This window comes from Argentina silus, assembly GCF_951799395.1.
Source record: "Argentina silus genome assembly, chromosome: X".
Classification (NCBI taxonomy): domain Eukaryota; kingdom Metazoa; phylum Chordata; class Actinopteri; order Argentiniformes; family Argentinidae; genus Argentina; species Argentina silus.
The window spans coordinates 27582037-27601841 of NC_139653.1; the positions used below are offsets into that span (position 1 = coordinate 27582037).

Sequence of the window (19805 nt, forward strand, 5' to 3'; positions counted from 1 at the left end):
CGGCAAGGGAGCTCCTGATGGTGTTAGGGGAGTGTTAAAAAGACTGGCAGATCAGCTTGTGAGTCAAGGGCGTGATATCCCTGACGCCACCACAGTCTACCGAGCGCTACTGACAACTGGCACCACAGTGAAGATCTTTTATGTGGAAACCGAAAACATTGTGGATGCATACCGTAACATGCCAGCAAACATCCCATCGGTCCCAAGGACAATGCGTATACACCAGGTGGTCACCAACAGACCACCTGCACATGTTTCAGTACTAACCACTTCATCTTCCCACCACTGTCAGAGGGCCCTCAAATGATCCAGCCTGAGGAACCTCAAGCAACCTCAAGGAAACTAGTCAGACTCTACCAACCCAGTCAGAGAAGCACCTCGAGATCGACTGGAATAACGATGAGATAATCGGAGAATGGTGTGTCCTGATATATGAATATATGGAGCTCTACCCAGGAATCAATGTGGCAACAGATGAAGGACATATCCAAGTGAAGTGCATGCACCGTGTTGGCCAGAATAGATATTTCTGGCCAGCCCGCGAGGACAGTATCTGGTACATGTTCGATGACATTTTACGACTGATTCCTGCTCCTGTTAGTGTGACAACACGGCACGTAGAAATACGGAAATACATCTGGTCAAAACTCAAGGAATGTTACATGAAGTGATCATTTATTTCTTTTTCTGGTTTTAAAACGCTGTGATTGGGGAGGCATTCAGAGTTTTTGGGTGGGCAAACTATTGTCAGATTTTTGAATTGTTGTTCTGCTACTGTTCGTAGCCAAGATTGTTGATTGGGAGGTTGTTCCGCTGTCGCTCTTTGCAGAGGTTTACCGCTGTTATTTATGTTTATTCTCTCAAGGCCAAACATGTTCAATAAATCATTTAATTGTCATGTAATTTCAATATCCTTGATGTTTAAAATAAAACAATTGCTTTACATTAACATCCACAGTATCATCATACTTTTTCGTCATTTTCTATGCTAAAACCTCTCAATAAATCTATCTCCAAAATATTCAGATTAATTATGTTGAATTAAAGGTTAAGAAATGTCCCATTAAAACTCCATTACATCCATAACTGTAACTTTAACAAGCAGAATGACCAATACGGTAACTGTTGTCAACCCTGTTACTGAGGTGTCAACCATGTTACTTGTATAACATTCTAATATAATTTAAAAAATAAAAATAGAAATGTAAAATCAACTCATTGTATATGTTAAGTAAAAGAGACCAGTAATCCACTCATATAAATTGGGTTATTATTATTCTGTTTCCATAAACAAACGATGCTGTGAAAGTGTCAATTGTAAATGAGCATATTCATCAATGGAAAAAAGTAAACTCAATATTATCACATTACAAACACACTTAGTGTAAAAACGGGAATTTTATCTTTCATAGTATATCATATTTGTTCTAAATATGGATTTAAAACCTTTTCAAACAGTAAGTGATATGTCGGTAACAGGGTTGACGAAACACACATATGCATGTTGATTATATGTCAAAAAAATAAAGAAATAAGATAGCCTGAGATGGCACGACACACTTTTCTGAGAGGTAAGGATCTACTTCTTCCAAAAAGGGGCTTAAAGACTTTTAAAACAGTACTTTGAAGATCAAACATTAAGAATGGGAAATGGTATGTTTTCGTATAATGACCTATCTATATCCCAATTAACTGATTGTAATGAACTGACTGACCATTGTTATGGAAAATACATTCATAGAACTATTTTCAGGTTATACACTTTCATATGACTGATACAACTTGTGTAACTACTGTGATGACATTTTCTCTTGCCACACCTCTAAAGTTCTATAGCCATTGTTCTGAGAAGCACTGTATGATTTACCATATGAACAGCGGTGATCTCTGAGGGAGTGGTAGGAGAGAGCAATAGTGGGGGGACAGGCGCATCCTGTCGATAGGTGTGAAATGTTGAACGGCGATTAATCAATAAGAAAGTCTCCCCATTGTTCATTCTCTCCCGCCCTTTCTCACGTAAGCACAGGCCCATCAGCCGATAGCCTTGGCGGCGCCTGTATTATGTTTAAACTGTATAAAAGACGAACCTGATCATTGTCTCTTTAGACTTGTGCTGAACGGACCCCCGGTTCTACGCTGGGCTGCTGTTCCGCTCCTGTCTCTTGTTTGCAAGCAATAAATACCGGACTCAGATATTGTGGCTACTCAGGACTTGTTTCTTGATTCTTACCTCCGAAGAGCTAAAGTACAGAGTGGTAAATCCTAGACTTCCACCACACCAGTTCGCTGAATCTCTGTGGAATGTTATAAAAGATACACATACGCCCATTCTTCTGTGACCCAATGAACCCAAAACACTCGTAAAGTTGCATCAAAGCATTCCATTATCATGCATCTTTGCACTAGCTTCTGTTTGAAGCACAAGAATACTTTAAAATTCTATTATTAGCCTATAAAGCCTATCATGGACTCTCTCCCTCTCTCTCCCGCCAACCTCCTTCAACCGTTTTGCTACAGAGGGCCCCATCTCTGGAATAGTCTTCTGATTCATGTTAGCTAGTCAAGATTCTGTCTCATTTTTCAAGTCTAGGCTCAAGACTCATCTCTTTAGTCAGTGTTACAACAGGTCCTAGCCCGGTGATAAACCATCCTTGCTGTCACTGTTCGGGGGCTGGCTTGATGGGTGGTTACTGGCGTCTTCTGGTGGTGTGGAGGCTGGGTCGGCCAAAGCAGCTGTGCCTCCCCACCCAATGCAGGACTACCAAAGGGTTGGCATTTTTCCGGTGGCTGGTGTTTGCTGTTGGGGGTGATTCCATGCTCTCCTTATCCCGGGTCCTGCTGTGCCTTCTACCCCCCTGATGTCCCTCTGGTAGGCCGGCCCGTGATGGAATGGAACCAGTGCTGGTCGTGTCCTTTAGATGTAATTTAGATGTCCTTTAGATGTACTGGGGGCCTCAGGTCACCTGCTTTAATCTGATTCTCACCTAGTGTATAATGTATCCGATTTTCAGTTTTCCACAACCTCTAATCTTGTGTTTTCCTCTTTCTGCTTTCTCCTCTTTACTGGATGAGTCTACTCCGCCCTATATCCTGGGAACATGCTAATGTGCACTGTGTGCACCACCATACTTGTTGAGGTAGTATTTAAACATCAATAGAGAGTGATTCTGAGAGCAGGTGCTCTTTTGCAGTTCTTTGGTCGCCTTCACAAGCTTATATTGAATGCAATTGATTCCTTTGCTGTATTTCCCACTTGACAGACAAAACATCAAAACACACTGGGAGATGTGACTTTCCTCTCAACTTGTGCCATATCACACAAGACAAGCCCATAACTTATCAAAGATACTCATGGAACACACACACACACCATAATCCTTTCAGCTCCTGTTTTAATTTACAGATCCGCATGTAGACACACTTCTAGAACATTGATCAGATGAGTTTGAGTCTAAAGTGGTGCATGGGCAAATGTTGCTAGCATTTTACTGTAGCCAACCAGCTCACAGTGCGCTATCTGGACTGCATAGTTCATCTATAATCAACTGTACAGAAATATTAGTTGATTATTTAAACTTGTTTCTTACCAGTCTACTTGGCATCACATCTAGAATGTGGATCAGGTGAGTTTGAGTCTAAAGCGGAGTCTCAAACAAACCATAAATGAGGAATTTCAATGGGAAAACCCCACTTCTGTACCCCAGTAGGGATGTTTGGACACTGTGAAATGTCACTTAGTGAGGGGCTATGCAAATACAAAATATGTGAGAACCAATCAATTTGCTCGATCAGAAGCCGGCTCTAATATGGAACTCTAACATGGTAGTTAATTAGATTGAGGAAAGGTGGGTTCCTGTAAGGTGAAGAATTTAGTTGTAGGACATTCAACAAAATAACTAACCTGCCTTTGTGCAATACATATGAATGAAGAGTAAGCGAACTAATTTAATAAATGAGAAATTGCCTCTAGTCTTTCAATAGAGGCAATCCATGGTGCCTGGAATTCTCCATGAGAAGGAACCCAAACAAACAAACTAACTAACTAACAAAAATATCAGCCTCCAGGCAGGTTTTCTACCTACAGTATGTACAGAGAAATGTACTAAAATCCCTAAGTCTCAAAAATCAAGACCTTGACCGGTATGTGGATGTGGCCCAGTTATCACTTGATAAATGGTCCAGAGATGGGCCAGGTCTGGTTGCTTAAGGCTTAGATGTTGTAATAATTCCAAATAGTAACTAGGCCACAGCCACATGTGGAGATTTAGCATTTTCTTGGGGAGGATTCAACTCAGGTATAGTGACTAGAGTCTGTTCACTTCTGGTCCAGGGAACAAAGTTGTACCTGGGCCACATCAACATTCTGGCCCAGGCTTGGCCTATTTGTGGCAAAGGCCTGGCTCAGTAATGGAAACCAGATCTGGCCCACTTCTGGACCATCATTCCAAGTGGTTACTGGGCCACATCCACACGCCGGCCAACATGTGGCCTTTTCATGGTGATGACTGAGCTTAGGTAAGGCCACCAGAGCTGGTCCACTTCTGGCTCAGGGAATGCACATTCTGATCCAGGATTGGTCTATTTGTGGCCACAGCCTATCTGAGTTATGCAATCAGATTTGGCCCTGTTCTATTAAAATTGTGGTCAAGATATGGCAAATGTACTGCAACCAGATCGGGGCCACAATTTAGTTTACTAAATAACATAACCCAAAAGCTCATTTATAGATGTACTGTTGACTGCTCTTATGTATGGTAACCAGATCATTGTTGCATTGTCAGATATTTCAGATTTGTATGGTGACTATAGTTCTGTTCCTTTATTCCAAGTGGGATGCATCAACATTTCACTTGGGTTCACTGTGTGCTTATTTTTTACAAGACACCCAATAAAAGGACTTTTATACTTGTTTGTCAGGGCCCAGTATTTCCAAAATTTTCTGATCGGTTTTCGGCAATCTGATTGGATTAAATCTTAGAATAGGATATTTCAAAACCAGAAAATATGATTCTGATCATTCGGATTGGGACACCCAATCTGACCTTTAATCAAAATGAAATGTTTTTGCATATTTCAAAACACAAAGGTAGTGATTAGGATAGTTTTAATGCTGATAACAAAAAAAGGGGATTACAGAATCCAGATCATTCTCATCTAGATTAAAAAAAATTAAATACTGGGCCCAGATTTTTCTTACCCTGAAAATAAGCTGTAGACCAGGAGAAACATTACCATTCAGATTTGTTGAAATAGCCATTGCTAACTTCAGCTAATTTGAGTAGATTTGGTTGTGCACTATGTATAGAGTGTGTTGTATCACTCCAGTAATTTGTTCACCTCTTACAGCAGTTCTACACTGGGATGCAGTGTGCGCAGTCCGTGAAGTACCCGCCAGCACAGTGATTCAACACCAGAAACGTGAAGTTGAGTGCCTAGATGCAGAATATACACTCACTGAACACTTTATTAGGAACACTATACTAATACTGGGTAGGGCCTCCCTTTGTTCTCAAAACAGCCTCAATTTTTTGTGGCATTGATTCCACAAGATGTTGGAAACATTCCTTTGAGATTCTGGTCCATGATGACATGATTGCATCACGCAATTCCTGCAGATTTTTCAGGTGCACTTTCAAGCTGTGAATCTGTTGTTCTACCACATCCCAAAGATGTTCTATTGGATTCAGATCCGGTGACTGGGAAGGCCACTGAAGAACACTGAACTCACTGTCGTGTTCATGAAACCAGATTGAAACGACTTTTGCTTTGTGACATGGTGCATTATCATGCAGGAAGTAGCCATTGGAAGATGGGTAAATTATGGCCATGAAGGGATGCACATGGTCAGCAACAACATTTGTGGTCATACATTTGTGTGACCACAAGTGTTTTGATGAATACTAGTCTTACATGAACATGTAAAATAAGCTGTTGCAAAAATATATAATAGGGGGCTGTTAGCTACAGCAGCAACAACAACAAGCAAACAAGCAATAATGAATGCAATCACTCTGGTACATGATCATATTTGTTTTGATTTATTTCTACAGTGGATGACCAATGAATGCTCACCATATTTAAGAAAACCCCCAAAACAAGTGTCCCAAGTTGACTGACACAAACTATTACCCCCCCCCCCCCCCCCCCCCCAAAAATGTCTCTACTATTTCTTCCCTCACTGCTTACCATCTTCCCGCTTTGCTCCACCTCACCTGTTTTTTTCTCCCTAAAAGCATTTCAGTTAAGCACCTTCTGTCTTACAGACTGGTTAACTGTCAGTAACTGTGTTGGACAGACTAGTTTTGATTAACTATATTTCTCTTAATGGTTGCTTTAATATAGTTCAACTTCTTCCCTTGTAAAATAATTGGTATCTTAGTCAAATACATTTTTAGAGTAGATTCCCCATCACTGGTTGTGAATGTGTCAGAGACTACCATTCGCAGAATATGTTACCAGCCGAACTACAGAGGCTTCACTGCATGGTGCAAACCACTAGTTATGAAAAGTCTGCAGAGGTTTGGAAAAGGTACAAAGAATGGAGAAAAAAGGATCTGCCCAAAATGTACAGCATACCTCCTCATCTGTAAAACATGGTGGAGGGGGTGTTATGCTTTAGGCATGAATAGCTGCCACTAGAACTGGCTAACTTGTCTTAATTGTGATGTAAGAAGCAGCAGAATGTATTCTAAAGTGTACAAAAACATATTGTCTGCTCGAGTACAAGCAAATGCCTTCAAATTATTTGGGTGGTGCTTCACCATGCATGCAAATGATTGTTGACCAAATACTAAACATGAGTGCTTAATTTGGACATTATATTAATCTGTTCACTTACTTTTGGTGCCCTGAAAACTGAATAGTGAAACCAACATATACAGAAATACCCTTTAATCAAAGTTGACAATCTATACTTTAACCTCATAGTAAATGTTTGATTTCAAATTCAAATAGGGTCAAATAGAGTATAGGGCCAAAAGAAGAACAAATCCCTGACTGTCCGATTTCTTACACAGGGCACTGTATACTGTATACAGTATGTAACAAAGTTGTTTTTTTTAGGGATAGTGGCTGCTCCGCACATACGCAGTCTGACGAGATCCTCTGCCCTCACGAATACTTGCTGATACCCATGAAGAAAAACATTCATGACACAATTTAAAATATCTTCTCACTTATTTGCACTTTGTTGTCCAGCTACATTCACACATTTATATTACAAAATATGAGACCCGAGGTACCTCAAGAGTTAACCAACCCTTAGAACGAGTTTGGTAACTTCTGTATGTTCTTATACTTCGATAATGAGGTTAGATCAGTCGGGAGCTTATGTAGTTGTTCAGGGAAAGGCAAGCTATATTCTGATAAAAGAAGCCCATCCTAAATCTTAGCTTTTTTACAAGCTCCTCAGTATGTTTTCTAAATGTCAGCTCTTTGTCAAACCAAATGCCCAGGAATTTATATCCAAGGATACACTCAATGTACTTATGCATATATCATTGGATACATTTTTCTGTGATTTGAAAAATAACATATACTTGGTTTTTCCAGCGTTAAATATCTATTGCAGTTCAACAAACACTTCTTCTGGGACAATAAATGCAGACTGTAGCTCAGAAAACCCTGGTCAATTGGGGACATTAGCATATACAACTGTGCAATTGGCATATAAATGCAGGTTACAATTATTTACAGATAATTCAATATTGTTAATGAAAATAGTAAAAAGAACCGAATCAAGAATCAATCCTTGTGGGACACCCTTTGTAAAGTCCAGAAAATATGATTTTATTCTATTTCAAACAACTTCTGAATGAGTAGGTAATGGTTGACCGTAGCAAATTCTTATAAATTAGGCAGCAAAATTGGGTTTTTTTTATGCTATGACCCGGTCTGCCACTGTATGTCTAGGTCTAAAGCCAGATTGGTGCACACTTAGAATAGAATGAGAAGATAAAAAGATTCTTAGCTGGGTGTTGACCGGGGACTTGGATATTGGATGATAGTTATCTAAGTCGGAGGGGTCCACCACCTTTATGGAGAGGGAGCACGATAGCCCCCAAAATAATAGTCAGATTAAAAATATGTGTCAATGACTCCGCAATCAGGGGGGCAGAAAGGCCTGGATCAAGCAGATCAGCCTCAATAGATTTTTCATGTCAATTTTAAGCAGGGGATCTAGTACACCGCAAGTATAAAATTGTCTAAATTAAAACCACCACATGTGCCACCACAAGACCAGATTTGGCCCACAATTGTCTGCTGACTGGGAGGAACGTATCAGGGCCACATTCCTCATACCAGAGCTGGCCCACAGCCAACTCTCATCTTGGACTGGCCCCTAACATTCGAACCAGGTCTGGCCCATAGAATACTTGCCGTTTCCGGCACTTGTGCCACCACAAGACCAGATCTGGCGCACAATTGTCTGCTGACAGGGTATTAGTGCATTATTACAGAACATTGTCTCATAGTGGGTGGGTTACAGTACATACTAATTGAAGTAAAAACTACTGAAAAAACTACTGAAGTAAAAGCTACACCAGAAAGTGAGAGAAGGAGAGAGAATGAAGGAGGGGGAGAGAAAGAGGTGGGTGAGGAAGAAAGCAATGACCTTTTAATACAATTTCAAAAGTCAGAGGATTGATTATATTTGAAAAATGTCATACTATAAGCAGAAACCTACTGATTAATTACATTTCATTTTTTTGTAATTAGCTGGCAGATTATTAAAGAGTTTACTCAGCAGAGAGTGCAGGCAGCGGCATCAGCCACTGCTTATTACAATTCAACATCTAATCTGCTATAAAGAGAGGCTGAGCATTGCCAGAGGAGAAGTCTTCTAAGCCCCTGCTCTGTGTCTGACCACTCAATTAGATCATTTAGTGAGGCTAAAATTATGTCTCAGTGTACCCCCACTTTCCCCTAGACTGACCTACCTCCCTCAACTCTTACATCATAAACCTGTATGTCCCCCAGAGTTCAGAGGGGATAAACATACATTCCTTGCAATGTGTCTATGATTGACGGCAACAATATCTCACTATTGGAGCCAAGATGGAATGAGGCTTGGTGCATAACATTACAATCATTGTCACTGTCTCTCTTGAGAATTTATTTTGGATCCTCTCTCTGTTCCACAAAATGCAGTCCCCCATTGGTTGTGCTTGGAGGGAGAAAGGTGATGAGGTCAAATGTGACGCACTAGCAGCAGATTGGGTGTTGGCTTAGCAGGCCATTGTGTGATGAGTGGACAGGTGGTTTTATAGTAGTGGCTTGCCAGGATGGAGAAGGATGGTGAGTTTAGAACGTCTGTAAGCGATGAAGTCATTTTCACACATGATCCTCCAAGCTTCTCAATTTACACGCCTCAAGAAAAAGAAAATAGCAAAGTGTCAGAATAGAGTAACAGAAGAAGATTGAGAGCAAAAGTGAGCAATTCCAAAACAAGGATGGTGAGTCAGAAATGTGACAGATCAATTTCAAGTTCAAGAACTATGCACAGTATAAATCATATTTATTGCTAACATCATGTGGTTTCCATTACAAGCAACATGAGAGAGAGTGAGCTTTTCTTGTTGTCCTAAACTTGACCCAAGCCTCTCATTAACATATTGTGCTGACATCAAACCAGGATGCATATTCAAATTGCACCACAGAGACTAAGTGATTCAGACACATATGTACATGCTTGTAGAGGAACACACATGTACAGTACCATGATAAAGGTAATCTACCATACTGAACTACACACACACATGCACACACACACAATGTGAGGAATGTGACAGCTAACATTTAGGGTGTGTGATTCAAATCAGTATGTTTATAAACACCTCTCCTGAGCTCTCATGAATAATGGATGTCAAGGTTGGGAGGGAGAGGGAGGGCTGTCGATCCATGCGGAAGAGAAGACAAACCAGTAAATTAAACACACACAAGCAGCAGACCGTGTGTGTGTGTATATGTGTGCATATGAAGGATAGAGAGTGGGGTGGGAGTGAGAGAGAAAGAGAAGGATGGGGGAGAGAGAGAAGAGAAGAGAAGGAGAGTAATTACACGTCAGCTGGGCTAATGGGGCATGAAGTGACTGCCTCCTCTCCCACGTCTTCTCTCCTGTCCTCCCAGTCTGCTGATGGCTCTGCCGTCACAGGCTTCTCCCATGCCCAGGGCCAGATGGTGAGCAAAGCCCAGTATTTCAAAACTTTTAATCAGGTTCAGAATGAGCCAGATTTTTTAATCCCCTTTTTTGCTATCCAGGATCAGATCGATCTGGCTGATTTTGAGCTAGTATTTCAGAAAAATATCGGATAGGATTATTCTGATCCAGATAACACAAGATCACAGAATACATTTTGTGCTTTGAATAGGTCTCTATCTTGCCATCTACTGGGCAAGGAAATGTAAAAAAATATATAATAATATTTAGCCAAAAAGACATTCAGGTGGGGCGCTCAGTGGCGTAGCACACTAAGGCGAATATCATATCATCGCAAGGTCCATGTTTCGATTCCAGCCATCGACATATCCTGCATGTCATCCCTCCTCTCTCTCACCCATCCTTCCTGTCAATCTTTACTACCTCTATCCCAATAAAGCAGAAATGCCATAAAAACATATTTTGAAAAAAATGAAAAAAAGACGTTCAGATCAGGGCCAACACAATATTATTATTATTATTATTGTTATTATTATTATTATTATTATTATTATTATTATTATTATTATTATTACTACAGTCATTACTGCTGCTACTTACACTACACCCTTATTCACTACTACTGTCACTGTTTTATTATTACTATATTATATTGTATTGTTGATTCGTTGATTGTTGTTGACTGTTGTTGGTCGAGGAGCAAGATCCCAAAGCATTTCAATTATGGCTGTATGTGACGTACGTGACAAATACAATTTGATTTGATTAGTGAACTACATTAAGAAAGGTACAGTTGTGGTCAGAAGTTTACATACACTTGTAAAGAACATGTATGTCATGGCAGTCTTGAGTTTCCAATCATTTCTACAACTCTTATTTTTCTGTGATAGATTGATTGGAGCACATACTTCTTTGTCACAAAAAACATTCATGAAGTTTGGTTCTTTTATGAATTTATTATGGGTCTTCTGAAAATGTGACAAAATCTGCTGGGTCAAAAATATACATACAGCACCTTGAATTATCAATTTTGGTGATGTAGAAAGTTGTGTCAATCAAATTCTCACTTCTTATGAGTGATTATGATTGACTACAGCTGGTGACTTATTTCAGGCCATTTAAATAGGGCTCGTTTGATACACTCATTACACTCAGCCAAAAACGCTACAATGGGAAAGTCTAAGGAGCTCAGCACGGATCTGAAAAAGCGCATCATTGACTTGAACAAGTCAGGAAAGTCACTTGGAGCCATTTCAAAGCAGCTACAGCTCCCAAGATCAACTGTGAAAACAATTGTTTGTAAGTACAAAATGCATGGCACAGTTGTGTCACTGCCACGATCAGGAAGAAAACGCAAGCTATCACCTGCTGCTGAGAGAAAATTGGTCAGGATGGTCAAGAGTCAACCAAGAACCAAGCAATACCTCAAAAAGCAGGTCTGCCATGAATTAGAAGCTGCTGGAACACAGGTGTCAGTGTCCACAGTTAAGCGTGTTTTACATCACCATGGGCTGAGAGGCTGCCGTGCAAGAAGGAAGCCGTTGCTCCAGAAGCGGCACCTTAAGGCTTGACTGAAGTTTGCTGCTGATCACATGGGCAAAGAAAAGGCCTTCTGGAGGAAAGTTCTGTGGTCAGAAGAAATTGAGCTATTTGGCCACAATGACCAGAAATATGTTTGGAGAAGAGAAGGTGAGGCCTTTCACCCCAAGAACACCATACCTACCGTCAAGCATGGTGGTGGTAGTATTATGCTCTGGGCCTGTTTTGCTGCCAGTGGAACTGGTGCTTTACAGAAAGTAAATGGAATAATGAAGAAGGAAGATTACCTCCAAATTCTTCAGGAAAACCTAAAATTATCAGCCAGAAGGTTGGGTCTTGGACGTAGTTGGGTGTTCCAACAGGACAATGACCCCAAACACACATCAAACGTGGTAAAGGAATGGCTAAATCAGGCTAGAATTAAGGTCTTAGAATGGCCTTCACAAAGTCCTGACTTAAACCCCATCGAGAACATGTGGAGTGTGCTGAAGAAACAAGTCTGTGTCAGAAAGCCAACTAATTCAGTTGAACTGCATTCTGTCAAGAGGAGTGGTCAAAGATTCAACCATAAGCTTGCCAGAAGCTTGTGGATGGCTACCAAAACCATCTAATTGAGGTGAAAATGGCCAAGGGACATTTAACCAAATATTAGCATTGCTGTATGTATATTTTTGACCCAGCAGATTTTGTCACATTTTCAGAAGACCCATAATCATTTCATAAAAGAACCAAACTTCATGAATGTTTTTTGTGACAAAGAAGTATATGCTCCAATCAATCCATCACAGAAAAATAAGAGTTGTAGAAATTATTGGAAACTCAAGACTGCCATGATATACATGTTCTTTACAAGTGTATGTAAACTTCTGACCACAACTGTAGCTAAAACAAAAAAGACGTGTCACGTTTTCACTTATCTGCCTAACTCATAATATACAAATAATGAGTTAGGCACAACACATTGACACAATTCAGCATCTCACTGGATAACTTGCACTACATGATATACTAATTACTAACCTGTATGTAAGACAAATACAAGTATATTCTTTTTTTACAACATCCTCACCTTGGTTACATTACAATTTATTTTATTTTAATTTATAATAGTGCCCTTCACCTTTCTAAATCCACCCTTAATCCACCCTTCTAGTGGGATCAGAATTATCCTGATTTTCGGCATCAAAACTACCTTTAGCACTACCTTTGAGTTTTTAAATACGCAAAAACAACATTTAATCTCAATTAAAGGTCCGATTGGATTACCAAATCCGAATCCCTATAAGAATTATCATAATCTAATTTGTCAGTTTTGAAATACCTAATTCTATGATTTATTCCAATCGGATTGCCGAAATCCGATCAGATACATTTTGAAATACTGGGCCCAGGTGACTCCAGAGCCATGCCACTGATAGATGCCTGTTGAAAAGCACTCCACAGGATACACCGGACACCTTACACAAGTGACTGAGCCTTCGTCAACAACCTAAAGAACGGAGGAAAATATCAGCACTTAATCCAAGTAAGACAGAGATAGAGAGTAAATGAGTGGATAAAGACCTTTATACTGCACATTGCTTAAAGATGTGTTTCCTTATTGCAATAAGAATGATAAAGGTGTACTGCTGCGAAAAGTGACCATTCATTCAGCTTTCCCTTGTGAGTACATGTGAGCAACAGGAGTCTGAGGCCAGGGGGAAGTGTTATAATATGACTGAATTGTTTGAAGGCAACAAACAAAAAGACAAATTACATAAGGTTGAGTACACTGGGAGGCAAAATTAAATGAGCTTTTTAGCCATGTGGCTAATCAACAAACACGCTACAAATAGTTAATCACTCTCTACAATGTTTATGAGAGTGGTGAGCCTTACACTCATTTCAAATATTCAATCTGATCTTCATTATCTTTTCCAATTAAAATGGAAATACTTTTTAATTCATTTGTGCTCTCCTCTCAAATCTATGCACTACTAAATGTGTATTCCCACATTCTAAGCTGTAAGGATGCATGTAAAGATAGTCAAGGCCTCAGCCTTTGGCAGTGTGATGGTGTTGTGTTAGAGCTAGGCATCCCACCAGCATCAGTCAGTCAAGTCCAGCTGAGTAAATGGATAACATAAAAAAAGGCTTCGCCCTACGTGTTTGTCAGAGGAAAGTCATTACTATCTTCACTGAACACTTTGATGAAACTATTTCCCTATTCCCAGCAGCATTGAGAGAGATCAGGGACAGGAGAGCATGTCAGGGATTGCTTGCGTTACTCAGCACAGTGTGAGCTGTCGTGTCTAGCTCCCTGCAAATGCTCTCTACAGGGAATGCTATTAGCTGATCTCATTCTGCCAGAGGGGTGGCTAGTTACTCACACTGTCTGTCAATCAGCACATTGACTCTCACTAGCTAAGAACAAATGGGAGAGCCTGGTGCTGGGTGACATCACTGATGTTGCTACAGTCCTACAACGCTATCTCTCTTTTGACCTATCATCCCTCTGTATCCCCACACATGTTCACATTCCAACACATACTGTAATACTGGATTTTTAATAATTGAATTAACTAAAAAAGAACACAGAAAACCAACCAATATCCTTGACATCAGGATGTTGTTTGGCATTTAGTCACATTACATATTGTTACTGTATCTCGTGCGAATACAATGCAGAATTAATTGGCTCTGCACACCAAATGTTTGGATTTGAAATAAAACAGTTACTACAAGGTTAAACTAGAGATTCTCAGCTTTTATTTTATGGCATTTGTGTACATATTGGTTTCACCATTCAGAAATTGTTTTATGTATAGTCCCCCTATTTCAACCTACCCAAAAGTGATCGGACAATTGGCTTGACAGGTGTTTCTTGTTTGTCTAGTATTGATTCTAGGATTTGCGTTTGCCTTTCCAGTCTGCTCTTGGTGTCTGTCAACATAAGGACCAAAGAGATGTCAATGAGAGTCAGGGAAGCCAATATGAGGCTGAAATATCCCCCAAAAATCTATCAGAAATGTAGTCTAGTCCTTAAACCTTCCAGAATAGTGGAATCTTAAACCAGTTTGAAACATGATTAGAATAAAAGAAACCATTGGTGAGCTCAGAAATTGAAAACGGCCTGGTAGGCCATGGAAGACTTTTACAGTGCATGACCATGTAGCAGAGTGAAAAAAAGGAACTACCGAGTATTCACAGCGTACCACCTCATCTGTGAAATATGGTAGAGGGGGTGTTAGGGCTTGGGCATGTATGGATTCCACTGGAACTGACTCACTTGTCTTTATTGATGATGTAACTGCTGACAGCAGCAGGAGGATGAATTCTGAAGTGTACAGAAACATCTTGTCAGCCCAAGTACAAGCAAATGCCTCCAAAGTCATTGGATGTTACTTCATCTTACAGTAGGACAATGACCCAAAATATACTGCCATAGCAACTAGGGAGTTTTTCAGGGCCAAAAAGTGGAAAGTTGTTGAATGGTCAAGTCAATTTACAGATTTAAATCCTGCATGCATTTAACTTTCCATTGTGAGTTGGGTCACTCCTTATCTCTTACTTCAAAGGAGAGGGATGTGTGAGTTAGAGGTGTATGCCATGATTTGATGTAATTAACCACCTTTACAATGGCTACTAAATGTCAAGCACTGGTGACCGGATGAATATGCCATATATCATATAAATATATAATCAATATTTCATGGGAATGCATAGGCTATCATAGGAAGTGTGAGATCTCCACCGAAAATCATACAGGGCAAAACCTCTCTGTGAATATAGACCACACAATATTGATTGCAGGTCATAGTGACATGACTTGTGTAAGTGAATCAACAAATCATAATTTAACATAAAAATGCCCCCTCTGTCCAAAGGCGTCATGCCCATAGGGGGCACAAAGGCACGTGCCCCCTCAGCTTTTTGCTGTTGTAACATTTTTCTGATGTTAAATTCATTACTGAACCTAATTTCTAAGCCCACATTTTATCATAATTAGTTATAAAAACATCTGTCAGCAGTATGTTGTGGAGAGGCACACTGACTGGACCAGATAAAGAGCCCCTCTTCTCCCTAGTAAGTGGTTGCTTCTAAGTTGCACAGGCAGGACGCTAGGTCTAGTGCATGCAGTATCTTCATACACAGGAGGAGAGAGTGTAGAGTGACACACAGCTTTTAATTCAATATGAGCTGCCAGTGGGCAGGAGGTATGTTTGTTCCCTCTTGATGATGAATAAATAAAATGAAAATGTTTAGCTTTTAGCCGCCTAGCAATATTATAAAGCTCTAGCCAGCTCTAGCCAGCTAGCTATTTTGACATATAATTAGGCATAATGAATGTGGTTCTAGATTGCAGGAGAAAGCAGTTACAGGTGTTTGAAAAACATTTCCCAACTTCCACAGGGGAGGACACCCCTGTTCTTTGTTATCCTTGACCTACAAAATGCTGCAGGCCTGCCTATACCACTAGTTAACCAAATGGCTACGGTGTGATTCCTCTCCTGTAGAAATGGTGATAATTGTCCCCCACGATGAAATTGGGGAGGGGACTGTGGATCTGTCTCCGTCTGTTCATATGTTTGTATGTCACATGCGATATCTTAGACATCACTGGGACAATTTTGACGAAACTTGGGTGTCTTGCTAGAAATCCGGTGTTGTGTCAGATAGTGTTCCCTTGTCAGATAGTGTTCCCGATCACCGATCAGAAAGTGTGTTTTCAAGAGTAATCGAATGAAAATGATTGTAAAATAACAATGATAGTGGCTTATGACACTTGGTCCTCCAAAGCAGTTTCATGATGACTAATTAAGGTTATTGATGTTTGTTTTTATTTATCTGATTTGCATAGGAATCAATTACACATTGTCTGGATTAGGATGTCACTACCAACTCAGCAAATGTAATAATTTTCTCTTGATCCTGACAAACTCCCCAGTCCCTGCCGGTGACAAACATACCCATAACGATGCAGCTACCACTATTCTTCACACAAGAGATGGTGCGAAAACTGCATTGCATGTGCTGGATTTGCACCAAACTTAATGTTTTGTAGTAAAACCAAATGAACACATTTCTGGCCACTTTCTTTGCTGTATCCCTTGAATTCATTGTTGTCACACAATTATGGATATGTGGATATATATTTTCCATTAAAGGATGATTTTTGGCCACTTGGTTATAGATCGATTTTGTAGAGTGACTGAGATGATGTTGTCGCATCGACTGTGCTTTTTCCTCTCCACCATTCAACTTTGTAGATTTTTGTATGTCTCCCCAGGCCTCAGGGTCGCATTCCTGAGCAATTTTGTTCCTCTCCATTTGCTTAGTTTGTAATGACAACCTGATCCACACAGTGTGTAATTGATTCCTATGCAAATCAGAGACCCTATAAAAACAAAGATATTAATTCCAAAATTACATTAACTATTATCCTTGTATTAAGATGGACTCAATTCAACTTACTGAGTGATTTGTTGATGACATTTTTGCATTTTAGCTAATTTTAAGAGTGTCATAGCAAAGGCTTTGAATACTTATGTACATGAGGTATTTTTGTTTCAATTTTAATACATTTACTGAAATTTCTAAAAACCTGTTTTCGCTTTGTCATTCTGGGGTATTGTGTGTGGATTGATGGCAAATTATTGTGATTTAATCCATTTTAAATTGAGTCTATAACACAACAAAATGTGGAAAATATTAAGGGGTCTGAATACTTTCCGAAGGCACTGTATATCATTTTGGTACTTACATAATTTGTGGGGGACAACATGTTTCTTGTAGACTTGTGTGTTTTATGATATTCAGAGTTTTGTTCAAAGGGATTTGTTTCATACATCGACAAAGCTCCTAACGTCCTTTACAAACATGCGTAATGACGCGCGTAAACGAGTGAGAAACAAGATAATTTCATGTGCATGTTGAGTGTACAACATTCATTGGTGTGAATAATGCTTAATGCAGTAATCTGTGAGGAAAATGATCACCATTAAAGGTGTCTTCAAAATAGCCAACCTAGACTATCTGTATGTTTTCAGCAGCAGTATATCTGAACTGTTAAATTGTGGCCAAAATGGACACATCATTTATCATCTGTTGTCGTTTTCTCATTATAGACTATATTTTTATTTGGAGGGGGACAAAATAAATACCAGTGTCAAACTTTTGCAAAGCTGAATCTCGTTGAAATTACATGAATTAAGCAATACAATAATAAGAATATTTCGCATGCCTGGAAACGATATTGAGGAGATGAAAATATCATATATTGTCTTTACCCCTAGAGACGCTTACGCCTCTAATCGGTGGAAACTTTGTCACTTGGCATCACTCATGTGCCAAGGCTGCGCGCAGGAAGGAAACCCCCCTTTCCACCTGACGTCAGACGAACCATTTATAAGGCTTGTTTTGAGGGGGATCTAGAACAGCAGAAGGAGCAGCGAAATCCTTGAAGCCACCTAAACGATTATCAGTCCCTTCAAACCTTCATTCATTCTCTGACGGCCCAGAGACCCAGAAGAAGATGCTCTCCATGCGTATCCAGTGCGCGCTTGCGCTCCTCTCCCTCGCCCTGGCCATCAGCAGTGTCTCCGCCGCGCCGTCCGATGCCAAACTCCGCCAGCTGCTTCAGCGATCACTCATGGCACCTGCGGGCAAACAGGTAACGAGCTCCAATTCAACTATCACATTCTGTTCCTTCGTACAACAGATGGACTCGCGTTAGCCAGAAAGGATACACGTAATTTCCGCGTATGATCGTAGGCTATATCTGCAAACAAAATATTTTTGATGATTTCTCATCTACAAAGTCTCATAGATTTGAGATTTGACAACTGTTGCCATTGAGTTTCCCCTGCAGTTTTACCAACATAGGTGCAGTGTATTCTCAATCTGATGCACAGAGCTGTCCAAGGTTCTGATTTCCATGTGCCAGTAAAATGAAGGGTAGGGGAGTTTGCTAATGTTGCCATTGGGAGAGCCCTAAAAGCAGAGTGTAATTCTTTAATGGGAATGTGTTACATTTTAAAGCAAATTCTTCTGAACGAAAATCTGCTTTGTAATGTTAAGGTTCATCCTATCTTACAATCAAGTTACGCAAGATCATCTAAACTAGGAAAGTTCAGCGGACCTATACAGTTGCCAAATGATAGACTTCAAATCATTCCAGCCTAATGAAAAACTATGGAACTTTAATAGATGTATGATCAGATACAAGTAAATGGAAATCATTCTTAAACGAGGATTTCGTATAATAATGTGAGGAAAGCAAAACAAGGTGACGAAGCTCTCCGTAAGTTCTAAGGCCTTAATGCGACTTGTTCCCGCATGTTGCTGAGAGGACATAACGAAGATTTGTTTTCTATTGCTAGGAACTCGCCAGGTACACACTCGCAGAGCTGCTCACGGAGCTCGCGCAAGCAGAGAACGAGGCGATGGAGGCGGACGACTTGTCTCGTGGCGCAGAGCAGGAGGATGTGCGTCTCGAGCTGGAGCGTGCCGCAAGCCCTGTGCTAGCTCCGCGTGAACGCAAGGCTGGATGCAAGAATTTCTTCTGGAAAACCTTTACATCATGTTAATTAATCTGCACCCAACCCTTTATTGCGTGTACTTCATTCCATGTTGTCTTTTTCAATCACACATTGCCAAATCCCATGCACCATGGCCAAACCCGCCAGTCCAAAAAATGTACATAAAACACAATAGAAATTGTTAAACTTTAACAATGATGATTATAGTTTTGATTGATCATTTAGATTTTTCAAAGAAAACTCATGCGAAAGAATGATCTACGAATGTATGCAATTCTGCTTTCGATTGTGCTTTAAGTATTCTGGCAGATAAACTATTTTTAATTGTTTGTTTGAATAAAATCTATGTTTCAGAACCAATGTGTTGATTGCATATTATGGCACACTGTTGTTTTCTTGCTCCACATCTCAAATGGGTTGTCATTTTTATCAATGTTATTAGTTATACATTTTCTTTTTGTCATTAGGCCTACATATGGTGGTAATTCAGTTTATTGCTACAGAGCCTTAAAGGCCAAGTTTTGATGGGCCGACCATACCAAGACTTGATTTTTTGGTGGGAACATTGACCTGATGAACGGTTATTG

General features: G+C 40.0%; 1 protein-coding gene across 1 annotated transcript; it reads left to right on the forward strand.

Annotated features, from left to right (window-relative positions):
- Window positions 1-18130: 18130 nt before the first annotated feature.
- Window positions 18131-19460, forward strand: sst1.1 (somatostatin 1, tandem duplicate 1). The gene is made up of 2 exons (XM_083695246.1): window positions 18131-18350; window positions 19060-19460. Exons 1-2 carry the CDS (start codon window positions 18213-18215, stop codon window positions 19264-19266), a joined length of 345 nt encoding a protein of 114 aa, XP_083551372.1. The 5' UTR covers window positions 18131-18212; the 3' UTR covers window positions 19267-19460.
- Window positions 19461-19805: the final 345 nt, after the last annotated feature.